This window comes from Rana temporaria, chromosome 4 (genome assembly GCF_905171775.1).
Source record: "Rana temporaria chromosome 4, aRanTem1.1, whole genome shotgun sequence".
Classification (NCBI taxonomy): Eukaryota; Metazoa; Chordata; class Amphibia; order Anura; family Ranidae; genus Rana; species Rana temporaria.
The window spans coordinates 257,227,435-257,245,788 of record NC_053492.1 but is presented as its reverse complement, the minus strand read 5'-3'; the positions used below and the strand labels follow the sequence as shown (position 1 = coordinate 257,245,788).

At 39.0% G+C, this 18,354-nt stretch overlaps 1 protein-coding gene across 2 annotated transcripts in view; it reads right to left on the bottom strand.

The window, feature by feature from the left end:
• Positions 1 to 3,261: 3,261 nt before the first annotated feature.
• GRIK2 (glutamate ionotropic receptor kainate type subunit 2) overlaps positions 3,262 to 18,354 on the bottom strand; it is an 843,393-nt gene continuing 828,300 nt past the window's right edge. The window contains exon 17 of one of the 2 annotated variants that reach the window (XM_040350160.1): positions 3,262 to 4,888. In XM_040350160.1, the coding sequence (XP_040206094.1) occupies positions 4,724 to 4,888 (165 nt within the window). In that variant the 3' untranslated portion in view covers positions 3,262 to 4,723. The remainder of the gene's footprint in view (positions 4,889 to 18,354) is intronic. The other variant, XM_040350159.1, reaches the window with a different exon arrangement.

Sequence of the window (18,354 nt, the reverse complement as noted above, 5' to 3'; positions counted from 1 at the left end):
CCCTCAAGCTGTTTGCATAACACTAACCTGTACACACCACCAGCACTGCCTCCTATTGCAGTGTCCCCCCGGTGAATGATTTATAAATATAAATGCTGCAAATACCTCATTTCGCAATCGAGATTGTGATCATATGACTGACCAGCTCTCTCCTCCTAATGTCAGCAGGAGAATCTCCGCCCCTCCCACTGCACATGTCAGAATAGGAAAGGAGAAAGCTGCCCAGTCTTGTGATTGCAATTTCCAGCTGTGAAATTAGGTATTTGCAGTATTTATTTTTATAAATCATACACAGAGGGTACACTGAATTAGGAGGCAGTGCTTATGGTGTATAAAGGTTAGAGTGGCTTAACAGACACTTTAAGTTTCCCAAGTGAATAAGCTCTGGTATAAGGTCTTTATCCTGTTTAATATCTGCACTCAGCAAAAAACGGGGACAGATTTTGTTTGCCCAGTGTGGTGCATAGTCATTGCCCCAAAAACTCTGAAGGATTGGAGTCTTCTACACACTCCAGGAACCACATCACCCTAAGACCCTTTTCACACTGGAGCATTTTTCAGGCGCTTTACAGACGCTATTAGCCCAAAAGCACCTGAAAAATTACCCCAAAACAGGTCCCCTGCAGTCTTTCACACTGAGGCAATGCGCTGGCAGGATGTTGAAAAAACTCCTGCTAGAAGCATCTTTGTACACCGCTCCTCTACTGCTTATGCCTATTGAAATGAATGACCAGCGGGTCATGGACTGCTTTGCGGGTGGTTTTTAGTTTTTAACCCTTTTTCGGCCGCTAGCGGGGGTTAAAAGCACCCCGCTAGTGTCCGAATACCTCCGCAAAAACGATGGTAAAGCGCTGCTAAAAATAGTGGCGATTTACCGCAGACGCCCCCCCCCTGCTCCAGTGTGAAAGGTTGTTTTTGCGCCTTTTTCTGTTTACCAATGTCTCCATTTTAAGGGCATGTGCATGAGTCCACTGGAAAGTGACCTTTACATGTGAGTATAATTGGGCAACTGAATCCTTTAGTCCACTCACATGGCCCTCCAGAGCTGAGGTGCAGTCCCTATTTATTTGTAAATCATTGTGTATGACCCCGTACACACCAGCGGATCTGTCCGATGAAAACGGTCCGTGGACCGTTTTCATCGGACATGTCCGCTGCCGGATTTTGGTCTGATGGCTGTACACACCATCAGACCAAAATCCCAACAGAAAACAAACGCGGTGACGTGTCGCGACGTGGCCGCGCCGTCGTCACGACGATGATGCGGCGACGTGCGCGACCCTGGAAGTTCAATGCTTCCACGCATGCGTCGAATCACTTCAATGCATGCAAGGGATGGCGGCCGATCGGACGTGTCCGGTGAGTCTGTACAGACGACCGAACACGTCCGACGGACAGGCTTCCAGCGGACATGTTTCTTAGCATGCCAAGAAACATTTGTCCGCTGGAAAAAGTCCGCTCGGCCAGGAATACGGTCCGGTCGGCTGTACACATGACCAAACATGTCTGCTGAAACTGGTCAGAGGACCAGTTTCAGCAGAAATGTTCGGTCGTGTGTACGAGGCCTATAAGTGAGATGTCCTCCCTTATGTCAATGATATGATTCTTAAATCTTCCAAGTGAATCCATACATTGCTGAATAGCAGTATAAACATCCCACAGAGTAGACTCATGAGCAATAGCCTGAGTTTTAAGGGTAATAGAGGCAGAAAATGGTGAAGCTATTCTTACTGGGATGGTATCATCTTCTCAACTACCAGCTGCCTTCTCCGCTGGAATTGGGGCATCAGGCAACAGGGATTCTGCATTGGATCAAGATCTGGTGTGTTGGTCCTTCGATTCTCATAGATGGGGGATAGTGACATTGACAAATAAGGAAGAGAGTTGGCAGCGCACCTTGGACTCTTCAGCTGGATGAGGATGAAAAATGGGAAGGATTTTCATACTATGCTGCTGATCTGTTTCACAGCTCATGGAGAGGAGGGGGGGCACTTTGTCCTTTTTGCCTTGGATGTTAATAGACCTTGTACCAGCACTGAGTGTGAGGCTCTTGCTGCTGAACAGTATGCTCTGGTTTCCTCCCAAAAGGCTGTTTGGTGCATAGTCATGTGTTTTATTATACATAAAATGCATGCACTTTTGCCACATCTGATACACTGCAATGGTTCTGTTGGCAGTAGAAGCCCACACTGAAGAGTCCCTTCAGTTTGTTGCCTGTTTAAGTTCTTAGGTACTGTACTGACACTAGCCAACTTTCACCAAACATACACCTGAAGTCTATATTTGCATTAATCAGGGAATAATTAGTGATATGGGTAAGGACGGGGGTTTGGGGAATGTGGTGGTGTGTTGCTGAAGTGTTTTGAAGGACTCAGTTTTGACAGTTAATTAAACTTTTGAGATTAGACAATGTAGTATTGCACTGCAAAGTAAAAAAAGAGCACAAACTATACCATTAAACGATGCCATTGGCCAGTATGAAGTTGGGGGCTACTAAGTTAAATCATGCCAGTTATTGATGGTTAAAATTTATGATGGGTTCAATGAATGATCTGTGAACCAAACCCAAGCACATTCGCTCATCCCTAACCCTAGTGAGGACTTGAAGTAAAATGTTAAAAATTCTTCCCATGGATGGTACGAACATATACCCAAAATGCAATGGGTTGTGTACAGAAATCTCACATTGCGTAAACAAATTTAGAGGAATTGTAACTCCAGCACTTCCGGTTCACTAGTTGCCAAAGCTTTCTTAATAAATCTTAAGTTATACAGTTAAATGTCACTGTGCCATCTCCTGCCTTTTTTTTAATCTCCATGCTGATGAAGTCCATCTTCAGTTTTTTCTCACATGGAAGTCTAAATAAATCTCACCCTCCAAGCCATCAGTCTGCCACGCAAGTCTGATTTCAGCTTTCGAATAGTGGCAATTGCAGCAATTGAGCTGAAAGTACTGTATTTAAAGACTACTGAAATAAAACAAAAATGTACTGTAGAATGTATTTGATTTGAGTTCTTCATCAACCATTTTTGTTACTCACGATTTTAATTTTGGAAATTAAGAAGTAGAAAATCTACCAACCACTACTTCTACCCAATGATAAAACATATTCATCAAATATAAACATGCCTTTACTGTCAGGATCATTTTACTTTTTTGTATGTTTAGAATGTTACTCTAGTTCTAACATCACAGCGTGTTTAGAAAATATGCAATGTAATGTTTAATTTTGTCATATAAAATAAAATAGATAATTCCACTTTGTTTTTGCTTATGTTTATTTTGTGCATTGAATTTAAACAGGAAACTGTGTGAACTTCAACTGTTATCACAATGTGGTCAAGAAGACTGTGTAGTTTTACCATTTACACACAATTGTTCATTACAGTATGTTTGTAGCTTAGTGGAAATCAGGGGTGTAGCATGGGAAGCAGTTCTGGTAGTGCAAATAGCAATACTGAACTTAAAAATAATTCTCTTTGCTTTATATTGAACTTGAATTTGATAAAAATAATCTCACCAAACGTTGGTGGTGCTCATACACACTACCATTCATGCTTGGCATCACACCCCTGATGAAAAAGACGTATGTTTGGATTTTGTTGATAAAAATTATTACAAAAATCTCCATACAAAAACTATTTTATAGAAATCTTGCATTTCCACAAATAAACCTGAACATTTTTTTCTTTTTTTTTTAAATAAAAATTGCTCAAGGAATTTGTTTGTTGAACACTGACTGTATTGATGAATGCAGTCCATTTACATCTCCACGTGGAAAGCTCTTCTAAGTTGCCCATATACTTTCCACAGCTGGAAGGAACTGCAGAGGCTCAGTGGAGCTCACATGGTTACAGGGACATGTGTTTAAAATCCATTTCATCTAAGCTGGATCCTCTCCACCAGAGCCACAATTTCCCTCTTTGTTATTCAAAATTGAGATACATTCTTCTGAGCAACATAACAGCTATTTGTCAATCTACCATTCTGCACACAGAAATGCCGTCATTGGGTTGAATTGAACAATACAATTATTGCCTTGTTTACTGACATTTTTGTTTTATTTACGACAGTGAAACACAGAGTCCACAAAGCAGATAAGAATCTTCTCATAGTGTTTTTGTGTAAATTCATGAATTATAATGCAATTCTTGTGATTTTGTGTTGCCTATTCAGCTTAAAAAAAGAATTCTGCCATTTTGATTTGGGCATTTAACAATATTTCATCCAATCATCTGTCATCTTTGCTATGGAAAGGCAAAGAGCATACAGTCATTTTGATACAGTTTATAGGAGATTTCTTCCTTCAATAGTTACTGGCATTTACTATTATTTTCAATGTATTTCTTTGAATGAAGTAAGTTTTGAAAAATAACCTTTTATGTATTTTTTTTTTTTGGGGGGACCTTATTTGTAAAGCAACCACAAAACGTACACACGTTTACATTCATAAGAATGGTGGACCCCTTAAAAAAAATAAAAAATAAAAGAAAAAAGTTCAACCTCCGCAGACGTTTGTGATTTATCCATGACTCTTGTAGTTCTAGTCTGACAGATAAATCAGAGTAACAAGTCTTAAGTTCATAGATACAGCGACATGAGGTAACTCATTTTTATTTTGCACAGGTTGCATATTTCCACAGGAAACATTCTTGCAGTGTTGTTTGGAAAAGGAAAACAAAAAGCTGACAGTTTGTGCTTGGGGATGCTTGACACCCAGCTCTATGCCATTGTTTCTTTCCCTGGCAATCTTCTGTCGTTAAATGTATGCATGTTGATTACTTCTTCTGTTTTCACTATTACGGGAGGCTGTGGTTTATGTTTCAGTCGTCGCTGGCATTTTAGTGACATCCTTAATTCCTCCACCATGGCACTACAGAAGGATCTCTGTGAACACAAACATAAATATTTTTTTTGTATAAAGCAAAATTTGCAAGCAAAATTCATATGAGGTACATAAACTATTAAAGATTTATTCTTTTGGCACAGCGTGTCAGCTAAGCAACCTGCAAATTTACCATGTTTCTGCCTGAAGCTTCCAACAAACCGCTGTCACTTAAATATGCATCACATAGTAATTAAAATGACTTATCAAGCTGTGAGAGCTCATTGAAAATTTCACCTTGTCACTAAAATTATTTATCTGCCAAGTAGTGCCTGGTGATGCACATTATGGGCAAATACATTTGAGACATGTACTATGGAAATTACATCTAAAACATTTGTACTTTGCACATTTTCATATTTGTTAGGAAAATTGTTACTTTTATACGTTGTGAACTCTGCTGACATTCAGTAGTTATTCAGCCTATGTTTAATGCAATCATATAATTCTATAAACAAAAGTATAATAATTTTTATACCAGAGTTAAACAGGTTTATTTGATAAGGCACAGAGAAAAGTGAGAAATAACCATAGCAAATAAGCAAAATGTATTATTCTTTCATCTGACTGGCATACAGTGAAATTTGATATGAGGTACAGTACTTTACTTTTCAACGTTGCCTTTGTGATATTCACCAAACATTCGCTGCAGGTCAATCAATCACTCCAATTGTAAATGCATGCACCAGGAAGACACACTGGCACTCAACATTTAGTGAATGTTACATTCATTCCTTTAAAAGTATACTCCTAATTCTGAGACAGTACTTAAAGTGTAACTCCACCTTTGTTGAGAAAAACAAAACAAAACAATCCCCTCTGGGTGATCAATCTACTGATCAAGGATTTTAACAAATGTTGTTGTTTTAAAGAAAAAGTTTACCATATGCTTTGCAGACTCATTACCCATGTGGGGGTCTGGTTGATTATATTCAACATGTGCACTCTAATGCCGCGTACACACGGTCGGAATTTCCAACAACAAATGTTCGATGTGAGCTTTTGGTCGGATATTCCGACTGTGTGTAGGCTCCTTCGGACATTTGCTGTGGGAATTTTCGACAACAAATGTTTAAGAGCTGGTTCTCAATATTTCCAACAACAAAAGTTCTTGTCGGAAATTCCGATTGTCTGTATGCAATTCCGACGCACAAAAATCCTATGCATGCTCCGAATCAATTCGACGTATGCTTGGAATAATTGAACTTCATTTTTCTCGGCTCGTCGTAGTATTGTACGTGACCGCGTTCTTGACGTTCAGAATTTCCGACAACATTTGTGTGACCGTGTGTATGCAAGCGACCAATCAATCGGAAAAAAATCCACGGTTTTGTTGTCGGAATGTCCGATCGTGTGTACGCGGCATTAGTGTTCTAATGAGAAAAGCTGCAGTGTCTGCATCTCTTTGGAAGTAGCTAACTCTAAGGGAGTAACACACCAAAAAATCATATTTCAGAAGATGCCTAAAATATCATTTGTATCTATAAACAGACTTCTGGGAAAATTTGTGAGTCTATCACACAAGCAGGAAATTACATTTTTGGAGTCATTCTGTACACCGATGGTAAGCAAAACACCTCCAGGTTGCCATTTTGCATTGAATTTTATAGGAAATTACAGCAGGTGCAGATTGAAAACAAAAGGTAATTCCTAATAATATTAAATTACAATATGGCTTGTGTAGCAATTGTATATGCCATATTATTTTTTCTATTTGCTATATTTTATTGTGGAGTTATCCTTTAACACATTACCATAGCTTTCAAGTGGAGAAGTCCCTCTTTTAGAAACAAAACATGTTGACAACTTCTAAGATTTCTATTTTAAATCTGGTGTAGAGATCTGTATAAATACATATTTTAATAAAGTTGTTTATATCAGACTAAACTTTTATTTTTTTACATTATGCATTGATTATTTAAAAATCCTTTTTTGAAATAAAAGTAGTAATGAAAAGGTGGTTTTAGATGAACATTCTTGCTTTTTTATTAGTTAACGTCCATGTAATAAGGAAGTGTAGTAGGATGTGTCCTTGTATTAACTATTCTGTGCTAAAAGACATCAATCTTTATCATCTTAGAAGCTTGGGAGGTTTGTAACTCCTCGTGTGATAAACACAGACTTCCACTGCTGACCTTGGCTTTTGAAATTTCTAGTTGCCTGGATATCATGCAAACCCTCTTTTTTCCAACTCTTTGAATTACTGAACCAGAAGTTGGTAGATTAGGACAACTGGTATTTCTCTGATTCATCTGATCTGCACACTTGCTCCGATGCCGCGTACACGTGATCGGTCCATCCGATGAAAACAGTCTGATGGACCGTTTTCATTGGTTAACCGATGAAGCTGACTGATGGTCAGTCGTGCCTTCACACCTTCGGTTAAAAAAATGATTGTGTTATAACGCGGTGACGTAAAACACGACGTACTGAAAAAAACGAAGTTCAATGCTTCCAAGCATGCATCGATTTGATTCTGAGCATGCGTGGATTTTTAACCGATGGTTGTGCCTACTAACGATTGTTTTTTTTTTCTATCGGTTAGGTATCCATCGGTTAAATTTAAAACAAGATTGCTTTTTTTAACCTATGGATAAATAACCGATGGGGCCCACACGCGATCGGTTTGGTCCGATGAAAACGGTTCATCAGACCGTTCTCATCGGTTTGACCGATCGTGTGTACGCGGCATGAGTCAGAGACTTAGCAAAGCATTTAGAATAACAGCGTCTTTAGAAGGTAAGCAATGTCTGAATTACCCTGTCTACCCCTATCTGTCACCAGGACAGGTAAGAGGAAATATTCCTAGAGGAAACTCAAACTGGACCTCTCCCAGCTCTTGCAGCTTTGGACCATAGGAAAGACAAACAAAAACCCTTGCAGCTGTTGCCAATTTTTCTATGGAGGAGAAAAGAAATCTCTTCTCTAAGGTCGGTTGGCTATTTTTCCTGGATCAAAATATTGAGTTCTTAGTCGTTTCAAATCTAGATATTATTTTCAAGAAAATTTTGCAGTATGTTTACTCTAATGCCGCATACACACGATCATTTTCCGGCATGAAAAAAACGTTGTTTTAAAAAAATGTAATTTAAAATGATTGTGTGTGGGCTTCACATCATTTTTCGGGTTCTGAAAAATTACAAATAATTTTTTCGAGCATGCTGCATTTCTTAATGACGTTTTAAACTATGTTGTTTTTCGGGTTGTAAAAAATGATCGTGTGTGGGCTTAAACGACGTTAAAAACATGTGCATGCTCAGAAGCAAGTTATGAGATGGGTGCGCTCGTTCTGGTAAAACTACCGTTCATAATGGAGTAAGCACATTCATCACGGTGTAACAGACAGAAAAGCGCAAATCGTCTTTTACTAACACGGGATCAGCTAAAGCAGCCCCAAGGGTGGCGTCATCCGCATGGAACTTCCACTTTATAGTGCCGTCGTACGTGTTGTACGTCACCGCGCTTTGCTAGAGCATTTTTAAAAAACTATGGTGTGTGGGCAACGTCGTTTTAATGATGAAGTTGGAAAAACTTTGTTTTTTCTACATGCCGAAAAATGATCGTGTATACGCGGCATTACTCTTGGTAAAACACTTCAAAGCTTAATCACTCTTACCAAAGACCCCTTTCTAAACTCATAAAAACAACTGTCTTTTTTTTCCATGTAAAAATTATATTCCCTTATACTTTGTTTATGTACGATTTTCCATTTGTGATTCATTTAGCTGCTTACCTCTGAACCCTCGTCTGAACTTTTGTCATTTTAACAATGTAGTGCCCACAACTGGACCTCATATTCTAGGTTTGCTTTTTTTTTTTGCTTTCCACCTTGGGTATTATACATTACATTGGCATTAAAGAGTTCATTTGAAATTGTATTTGTCTTAAAAATGTTAGTAAATTGTTTTTAGATTTTTTTATGATTTTTTGTTTTCTACAGTTTGTTTAGGTACCACACATCTATATTTTTGCTGGATGTTGTAATTTAACAGTTTCTTTTTATACCTGAAAGCTGATAATTATGTTTTATCTACAGTTTGTTTAGCTACCACAAAACTATATTTTTACTGGATGTTTTATCTTGACAGTTTATTTTTTATACCTGAAAGCTGTGAAATCTATTTCTACAGATTCTTACAGACTTAAATAATGTGTCACTAAACACCTTGAAGCTATGTTATAAACTTTTCCATGCCTCTGAGTAATTTTCCACCTAGTAGGACAACAATCATATTAAGAATTTATATGTGGCTAAATAATGTACTAATGGTAACATTATAGTTGAAATATCGTACCTAAAAAGTGTCAATTTATTATAGCTCAAGAGAACAGAAAAGATCTAATCCAGATATGTGATTTAACAGAAATTACTTTGGCTTTTAACTTTGAAGGAAAAAAGAAAATTGTATTCATTTGCTTTAAATGAATTGAATCTTTTATTTTACCCTTTGATACTGTTTCTGTGAGAGACACTTACAAAATTCGAAATGAAAGTGCAAGGTTTGTTCAGAAGTTTATTACCTCTAGCACTGCACGTCAGATATTGTTTGAAACCTTGTTAAAATGTCTTAAAGCAATAATGGCAGTAATCTTGCATCTTATAGCTTGTGTTAGAGGTCAATGTTTTCACATTTTCTAGTATACATCAATCAAAATGCTTCCATCTTGACTGAAGTTAGCCTTGAATGCATAGCAAGCCCTCCTGTGGATCTATTTCCTAATAAGTTTCTTTCTCTACAGGGCTACTCTTTCTGGGAATTTGAATGATGTGCTACACAGCTGGAGGTTTTCAATCTAGCCTTGTATAACTAGCATCTGAAACAAAATTTTAGCAAAATAATTGACAATGCATTGACAAAATTTCTGGCAAATTACGTAAAAAAACTTAGGTTCCAAGGTAAATAAACAGTTTAAGTAACAGATGACACTTATTCTGAAAAAAGAGCAAAACTTCACACGATGAACTACTGTACTGCAAAACAACCAGAATAGTACAAACAGTTAGATGCATCTATTTAAAATTTGGTTTAAGTTCATTTTAAGTAAGTAAGTCAACTGCATTGTTTGACCAATATAAAGGGTAAGATCAGACTTTTGAAAGCAAAGGTAGATTGGTTTTCTCTTACATTTCCACATGTTTTTACAGAACTATTTACCACTGTAATAATACATGTAGGGAAGTATAGGACCTGACTGAGGGTTCTTAAAGGAGTTGTAATGCAGAAGTTTTTTTTATCTTAATGCAGTCTATGTATTAAGATAAAAAAAACTTCTGTGTGTAGCAGCCCTCTCAGCACCCCCCAATTACCTACATACGCTCCTTCTCTCTTCAGTGATGTCCACGATCCCCTCAGCCATCCAGTACACTTCTCCTTATTGGCTAAGACAGATCAGTGGCGCTATTGGCTCCCTCGGCTGTCAATTAAAGTCAGTTAGCCAATAAGGGAAGACAGGGGGTGGGGCCAGGCCAGGGCGCTGTGTCTGAATGGATACACAGAGATCTGACTCAGCTTGGGTGACCCTTGTAGCAAGCTGCTGGCTGAGGGGCGCTCAAAGGAGGGAGAGACTAGTAGCAGCAAAGAAGGACCCAAGAAGAGGAGGCTCCAGGCTGTTCTGTGCAAAACTAACTGCACAGAGAAGGCAAGTATAACATGTTTTTTTTGTTTTTTTTTTTAAATGAGGCCTTTACAATCACTTTAACCACTCCCTGCCCATGCTATAGGTGAAATACAGCTACAGCGAGGGCTCACATTGCCAGGAGGGTGTCCATGGACGTCCTCCTGTGATCGGTGTGCATCAGCATGGATCTGTGATCACTGTGTCTTTAGGACATGGCTGATCACAGATCAGGTTAAAGAGCCAATTACAGTGGCTGATAATAAGGGTGAATTGATAATAAGGGCACTGATCATCAGTGTCCTTATGATCAGTGCAGCCTCAAAAATTCCCACAAGTGCTGCCAATCTGTGCCCATAGGTGCTGCCAAACTGTGCCCACAAGAACTGCTAATCTGCACCCATCAGTCCTACCAATTAGTGCTAATCATCAGTGATGCCTGTCAGTGCCCATCTGTGCTGCATATCAGTGCCACATAGCAGTGCCACATATCAGTGCAGACTTTCCTCATCAGTGCCTATCTGTGCGGCCTCCTCAGTGCACATGAGTGCCGTCCAATCAGTGCCCATTAGTGCGGCCCATCAGTGAAGACTATCAGTGCCCATCAATGCAGCCTATCAGTGCCCATCAGTGAAGCCTTATCAGCACAAATCAGTGAAGGAGAAACTAATTTAGAAACTTTTATAACAGAGACTAAGAAAAAAAATCTAAATGTTCTGTCTTTATAAAAAATAAACATTGGTAATTAAAATTCACCAAAAGAAATTATTTGTGTGAAAAAATTATAAAAATGTCATATGGGTACAATGTTGCATGACCAAGCAATTGTCATTCAAGGTTCGACAAGCTGAACATTGGTCTGGGCAGGAAGGGGATGAAAGTGCCCAATATTGAAATGGTTAAAAAAATAAACACCCTCACAATTTCCCACTTTGTAAATCCATTGTCAATCATGATGCACCCCTCTGAAAAAAAAAAAAAAAAAAAAAAAACAACTGGGCACATGCAACTGATCCCTACTGTAACAGTAGCTAAATAACAGCTCCCTGAACTGTCATCAGCTATATAAATGAAAAGGTGGGAATAGCGGTGACAGAATTGCCCAGATATGGTAATGGCAATGATACTGCCCAGATATGGCCGTGTGGCCATAATTAGACATAATTAGGGATTTAACACTTCCTTCCCCACCCATTTGCTTACATATTCTGTGATTCCTTGCCATGCAAGTGAATTTGCTGGATGATGTCAGTGGTTGGTAAGGACATAGCCACTGCTTCCTTAGCAACCATTGACAATCAGAAGCTGTCACATTCGTGCACACCAAACACTCTAAACATTCAGCATTCAGACAAAAAACCTGGTTCAGACTAAAGTAAAAACTAGGAAAAAATTTCAGGTTTGATGCAACCATGGGTTCAGAGGGAACCCTCCATGTTTGAGGTTGACAAACCAAGCAATCAAATGCAGGAATTTGTCAGACCAAATTCTTTGTAACCATAATGCACTGCATTGCCTTTGAAATTAGGTTAGCTGGCATAGAAGGGTCAATAATGGGGGCTTTGTTATGTTTAAGCCCCCTGCTATTTGTCAGCGTGAGTTGGATAGTTTAGGGTCAGCTTACAGTCAGTTTAGGGAGAAATATACAGTGCTATACTGTGCTAAATTGCTATGATTTGCAGTGTGGCAAGCAACATATTCTTATCCTAACCTCTTGTGTTCACAGTTTGAAGACCTAACAGAGCTCATAGTGGATGTAGTAGTAAGGGATAGTTTGGGAAACAGCAATCCCAGGGCAATTCTGATCACTGTAAATCATAGGAAATGCAGACCCAAGGGAAGGACATACATTCGGTTTCAAGAGAGATAACTTTACCAAACTGTGCTCCATACTTCATGACATTACATGGGAAGATATTCTAGAAGCAAAAAACATGGAGGAAAAGTGGGAGTGCTTTAATAACATTTCAATTAATTGCATTAATCAGTGTTTTCCAATGGGCAACACATATTTAAAAAAAACTAAGATTAAACCTATATTGGTTTCACATATGAAGTGATATTTGTGGTATCATCAGAATACTTATATATTTTCACTATATATGCACTTTAGTGTGTTTAGTTTTAAGAACTCCACAGTTGATTTTGTAACCCCTTCAATACAGGGCACTTCCCCCCTTCCTGCCCAAGCAAATTTTCAGCTTTTAGCGCTGTCGCTTTTTAAATGACAATTACACGGTCATGCTACACTGTACCCAAACTATTTTTTGTCATGTTGTTCCCACGAATAGAGCTTTCTATTAGTGGTATTTGATCACCTCTGGGGTTTTTATATTTTGCTAAACAAATAAAACAAGTATTTTTTTCTTTGTTTCTGTTATAAAATTTTGTGATGGATACTGATAGGCGGTACTGATGGGCACTGATAGATGGCACTGATATGCAGCACTGATGGCCATTGATAGGCGGCACTGATGGGCACTCATAGATGGCACTGATAAGTGACACTTATGGGCATGGATGGGCACTGATAGGTGGCACTGATGGACACTGATGGGTGGCACTGGTGGATACTGATAGATGGCACTGATGGGCATCACTGCTAAAGAGGCAATGGCAGGCATTACTAATGGGCACTGATTGGCATCATTTGTTGGCACGGATTGACATCATTTGTGGACACGGATTGGCATCCCTGGTGGCCATGGGTGGCATAAATGGTGGTCATCAGTGGTGGTTAATCAATTTAGCGCAGACCCCCCTGTCAGGAGAGCAGCTAATCAGCTGTGATAGAGGAAACATCGATTCATGGCTCTTCCTGTTTACACCGTGATCCGCTGTGATTGGACACAGCTGATCATGTGGTAAAGAGGCTCCATCAGAGGCTCTTTACTGAGATCGGTGTTGCAGTGTGTCAGACTGACACAACACCCCCCCCAATCGCTACGCTTTGGGCCTCCACGGGCATGCGCCGGTTTGTTATCCTGAAAGACATCATATGACGTCCAGTCAGGATAACGGAACCTCTGCCCAGGCCATCATTTTTCTATAGGCCAGGCGGGTAGTGATTAAATGTATTGATACATATGTAGGATTGTGATTAGTGTCGGCAGCTTTTTGGGCTTCCCATTATCACATTAAAGGATTGGAGCTTAGGATTTATTTTTTATTTAAGGTTAAACCTGGGTGGCTAAAATTGAGTGTAAAAAGGCACATTTAAGAGAAAAAAATGTCCTTTAAAAAATAAAAGGCCAAAAGGGACACCATCAACATTCCAGCACTACAAACAATGCAGTAAAACATGTAAGAGTGTGATCAGTGCTTTGAAAACAAGAGAAATGTTATAGAGAAGAGTAAAAAGAACGCCCAATTTTTTAAAAATATATAAATAGTAAAAAGGCAAAGTCAAAGCATATTGGCCCCTTAAAGGATAGTCAGGAAAAGTGACAAGGAGAAGGCAAACGTATTGAATATGTTCTTTTCTTCAGTATTCACCAAAATGAAAAATGAGAGGTATAATAGACAATATGATAGTGTTAGCAACACAGAAAGGAGTGTACCCTTATGGCTAATAGAGCAGGTGTTCTTAAAACACTTGAAAAACTTAATGTAAACGAATCACCAGGTTTTAGCTAGAACATTATTCCTAATCTTTAAGGACAGCTTACTAGCCAGAATAGTACCAGTGAACTGGCAGAAAGCTAATGTGGTACCAATATTCAAAAAAGGGCCACGATACATAACAGGAAACAGGAAAGTCAGCCTTACATCAATAGTTTCTAAACTATTGAAGGGGACGATAAGGGATCATATCAAAGAATTTGCTGATTAAAATAGTATCATTAGTATCACAGGTTTTGTGGACCTGTTAGGTAACGATTTGTGTCACTACAGTCTGTCCCTGCTGGAAACAGCAACCTGTCCCTACACTGACAAAAAGTATATGAATATATTACACACCTATGTACTGCACAGCAAGTAGCACACCTATACCAGTGCTTGAAAGGACTTTTGTGGGCCTGTTAGGTAACGATTTGTGTCACTACAGTCTGTCCCTGCTGGAAACAGCAACCTGTCTCCCTACACTGACAAAAAGTATATGAATGTATTACACACCTATATACTGCAGAGCAAGTAGCACACCTATACCAGTGCTTAAAATGACCTTTGTGGACCTTTTAGATAGCTATTTGATTGAATACAGCCTGTCCCTGCTCCAAACACCAACCTCTCCCTACACTGATAAAAAGCAGAATGTAAGATGGCCACCAGATCAGGTCTATTTATAAGGTAGGGGATATGTCCATGTGCAGAAATGTCTCAATTGGCTGTCCTGCACCACCTGATGGATGTGTCATAGGTCAAAGTTCTTACCCATGTAACATTGCGGACTGCAGCAAACATCGCCAAGTTCGCCGCAAAATGTCCACCGGGCGAACCCCACCCCCAGATTCTTCTACAGGAGCTGCTGTAACTTATACAAGATCTAGTGACATGGAGGGAAGTCTCACAAGAGGTTTCAAAAGCTTAAAAAAGATGTTACCCCAACATTTTTTCAGTTTTCCTAATATGTACCTGCTGTACCACATATTGTATGGAAAGTATTCTGTTCTCTATACACTGCTTCCTTTGTGTGAAATTCCTGGTGATCCTGCCAGTCTCTCTTCTTTCCTATTAAAAATGTACCTCACTAGGCATAAGACAACATCATGGTGAGTTTCTAGGCATGTGCTAACCCACCCCCCGCACAGCTATTCACTGGGAAGACTAGTGCGTTACTATCTATCTACCCTTGGCATATATATAAAATATATCCTGAGTCATTTAATGCAACTCATGAATCGTAATGCCAGCTTGTCAGAACAAATACATTTTCAGCCACTCCACTTTAATGGAATCAACCCACTTCAATGCATTTATGACCTGTTCTACACTACAGTGACAGTTACCCAGTTCCCAATATTTTGCCCAGGATGCCATCCCTACCATCCAACTGCATGTAAAATTGTATCTGTCTGTGTCACAGGACCACATTGTCAGCAGCAGGGTATGACCACAGACATCTGGTCCAGTAAGCATGGGCAGGGATGCTACATATCCTTTATGGCACAATGGGGCAATCTGTTGGCACCTGAAGATGATGCAGTACGGGGCATACTGTTGAAGAACGGGGTGACGCAAAGTTTCTTGTACATTTGTGACAGCACAGACACTTGCACCCATTTTAATCATTGGCCTCAACTCAGCCTTTGACTATTCAGAACCAGTAATCACCCCAGAACGTATTCAATAGAAATTAGAAAGCACACTGGGCCAACACTTCTTTCAGCTTTACAGGCCCATGCCAAGAGGTGTATGACCCCATGCCATCTTAGCCAGGCATAGGCCACCATTCATCAGGTAAAATTCTCATATGTACCTTGTTTGGTCCCTGACAAGTGGTACAGGTGGTCCCTGACATATGGTACTGGTGGTCCCTGACATGCAGCACTGGTGGTCACTGATAAGCTGCACTGGTTTGCATTTATATTAAATGCATTAAATGAATATTATATTAATATGCACTTATATTAAAATGCTTTGCATTTATAAGGCTGTAACCTATCATACCATGTGTTATGTATGGCTTGCTGTTTTCAGAATAAGGGGGTGTGATTTATGTTGAAGTGGGCTTGTTCACATGTACAAGCCTAGTGTAGCCTCCCACATTCATTGCAATTCCAAGGATTCATGCGAAATGTAGCCCGATTACAGTTTAGAGAGAGACATGCACTTTATTTCAGGTTGATTTCTGCATGATTGTATAGTTTATTTATTTTTTTATACATACTGCTTTCTAAGTTACATGTTTATCATTTAATGTTTGTTATCTATTTATCATAGATTATTGCACTTCATTGACCGTAGCGCAGAGTTCTTTTTACACTATTACACTTTATGGTCTTGTAGAATATATTATTCTATAAGCTCATTTACTCACGCAGCAATGGATGTTTTTGATTTTATGAAAGCAAGACACATAGATCTTGATGAATGTTTCCAACAAAACACCAAGACTAGTTGCAGCACGATATGGAAAAACAAATCAGGCTGTGGTGGGACACAGCTTCACTAGAAATGTATATAACCAAAAGCCTCACACCACGACATCTAAAGCCTCGTACACACGATCGGACATCAAACTAACTTTCCCTTGGATTTTTGTCCGAAGGGAGTTGTCCGGTCACACCCATAGCATACACACACGTTTCAACGTACTGACGAGAGTTTAAAAGAGGAAGTTCAATTCTCCGGCGTCATCCTTTGGGCTCCTTCTGCTAATTGAGAGTTAGTAGAGGTTTCGTCTGTGTGCATTTGCGATTTTGAGTTTTGTGCAATTTTGTTAGTTTCTGAACGTCCGTTCATCAAGCAGACATGTTTCGCAATGGGGTTGTGCTAACTTGACCCACAAAAAAAAATATAAAAACATGTTTAAATCATATAACCAAAATACACTAATCCAAAGTAAAGACATTTGTTTTTACTCCATCAGTATCACCAGCAAAGCAGCTTTTAGTATTATCACATTATAAAGAAGAAGAGAATGTGCGCTGCTTTTCTTGATTTCAGAACTTGCCGCATCACGAATGTGCTCTTTCAAATACGAACGCTAGTTCTACCAGACAGATCGCTTCCGGCTGGTCTTTGCTTCTGAGCATGCGCGTTTGTACTTTGTACAAAAGTCCGATTGCTTGCTGTACACACAGTCGGACTAGGCACTATCGGACTTTTGTTGACGTAAAGTTTGTCCGTTTGCAGACCGAACTTTTTGTCCAATAAAACCCGAAAAATTTTGTCCGATGGAGCGTACACACGGTCGGACTATTTTGAAAACTTGCTAATTTTGAAGTTTGTTGGCAAAAAGTCTGACCGTGTGTATGGGCCTTAAGATGGGATGTGAGTCCCCTTGACGGTGTGGAAGATCTTAATTTGTTATATGAATGGTACCAATTCTTTAATTCATGTGAGAAAAAGCTTATGCAACTAAAGATTAGGAGGAGACAAGCCAAAAAACAATTATTAGAAGCCCAAATCACTGAATTAAGAGAAACCATGGCACCATTCAAAGATACAACAGAATACCAGGAAAAGGCTCAAAAACTACAAAGTTATCTATCAAAGTATGACAGAGAAACAAAACAGAAAAAAAAAATAAGAAATACCAAAGGGACCTAAAAGATTTTGTTGAACAGAGATTTTTTAAGTGGCAAGAAGACACCATTTATAATTTAGTCATAGTGGGCTTAAAAATAATTCTGGATTCAACCCGAAAAAAGGTACCCACCATTTTATAGAAGTATTCAAACATATGGTTGAGGATGAGGTAAAAAAATTTAAAACTAAAAGGTATAAAAATAACACAAAAATTTGGGAAGGGATTAAAAAATTAGAAAAAAATGTAAACGTGGTAATACGGCTGAGAGGGGGGGGGGGTTTGGTGATACTAACCAAAGATAGAAACAAAAAAGACGTTTTGAGACTACAAGGTCATACAAAAACTTACAAAAAACTAAAAGGGGATCCCACACCAAAGCTAAAAGTTGCATTAAAGGATTGTGTCCAAAATGTTTAATAAAAAGGAAGCCAAGCATCATGTACCTCTGGCCCCTATACTCCCTGTCCTATATATTGTCGCCAAAGTCCACAAATACAAGGAGAATCCCCCAGGAAAGCCCATACTGGGTGGGATTGGATCTCTTTTCTCGAGAATTGGGGAATATTAGTCACTAAAGGCCAATCCTACCTCAAAAATAGTAGGGAACTTATTAATATTCTTTTCAAAACTACCATTAATCCAAATACATATTTGGTT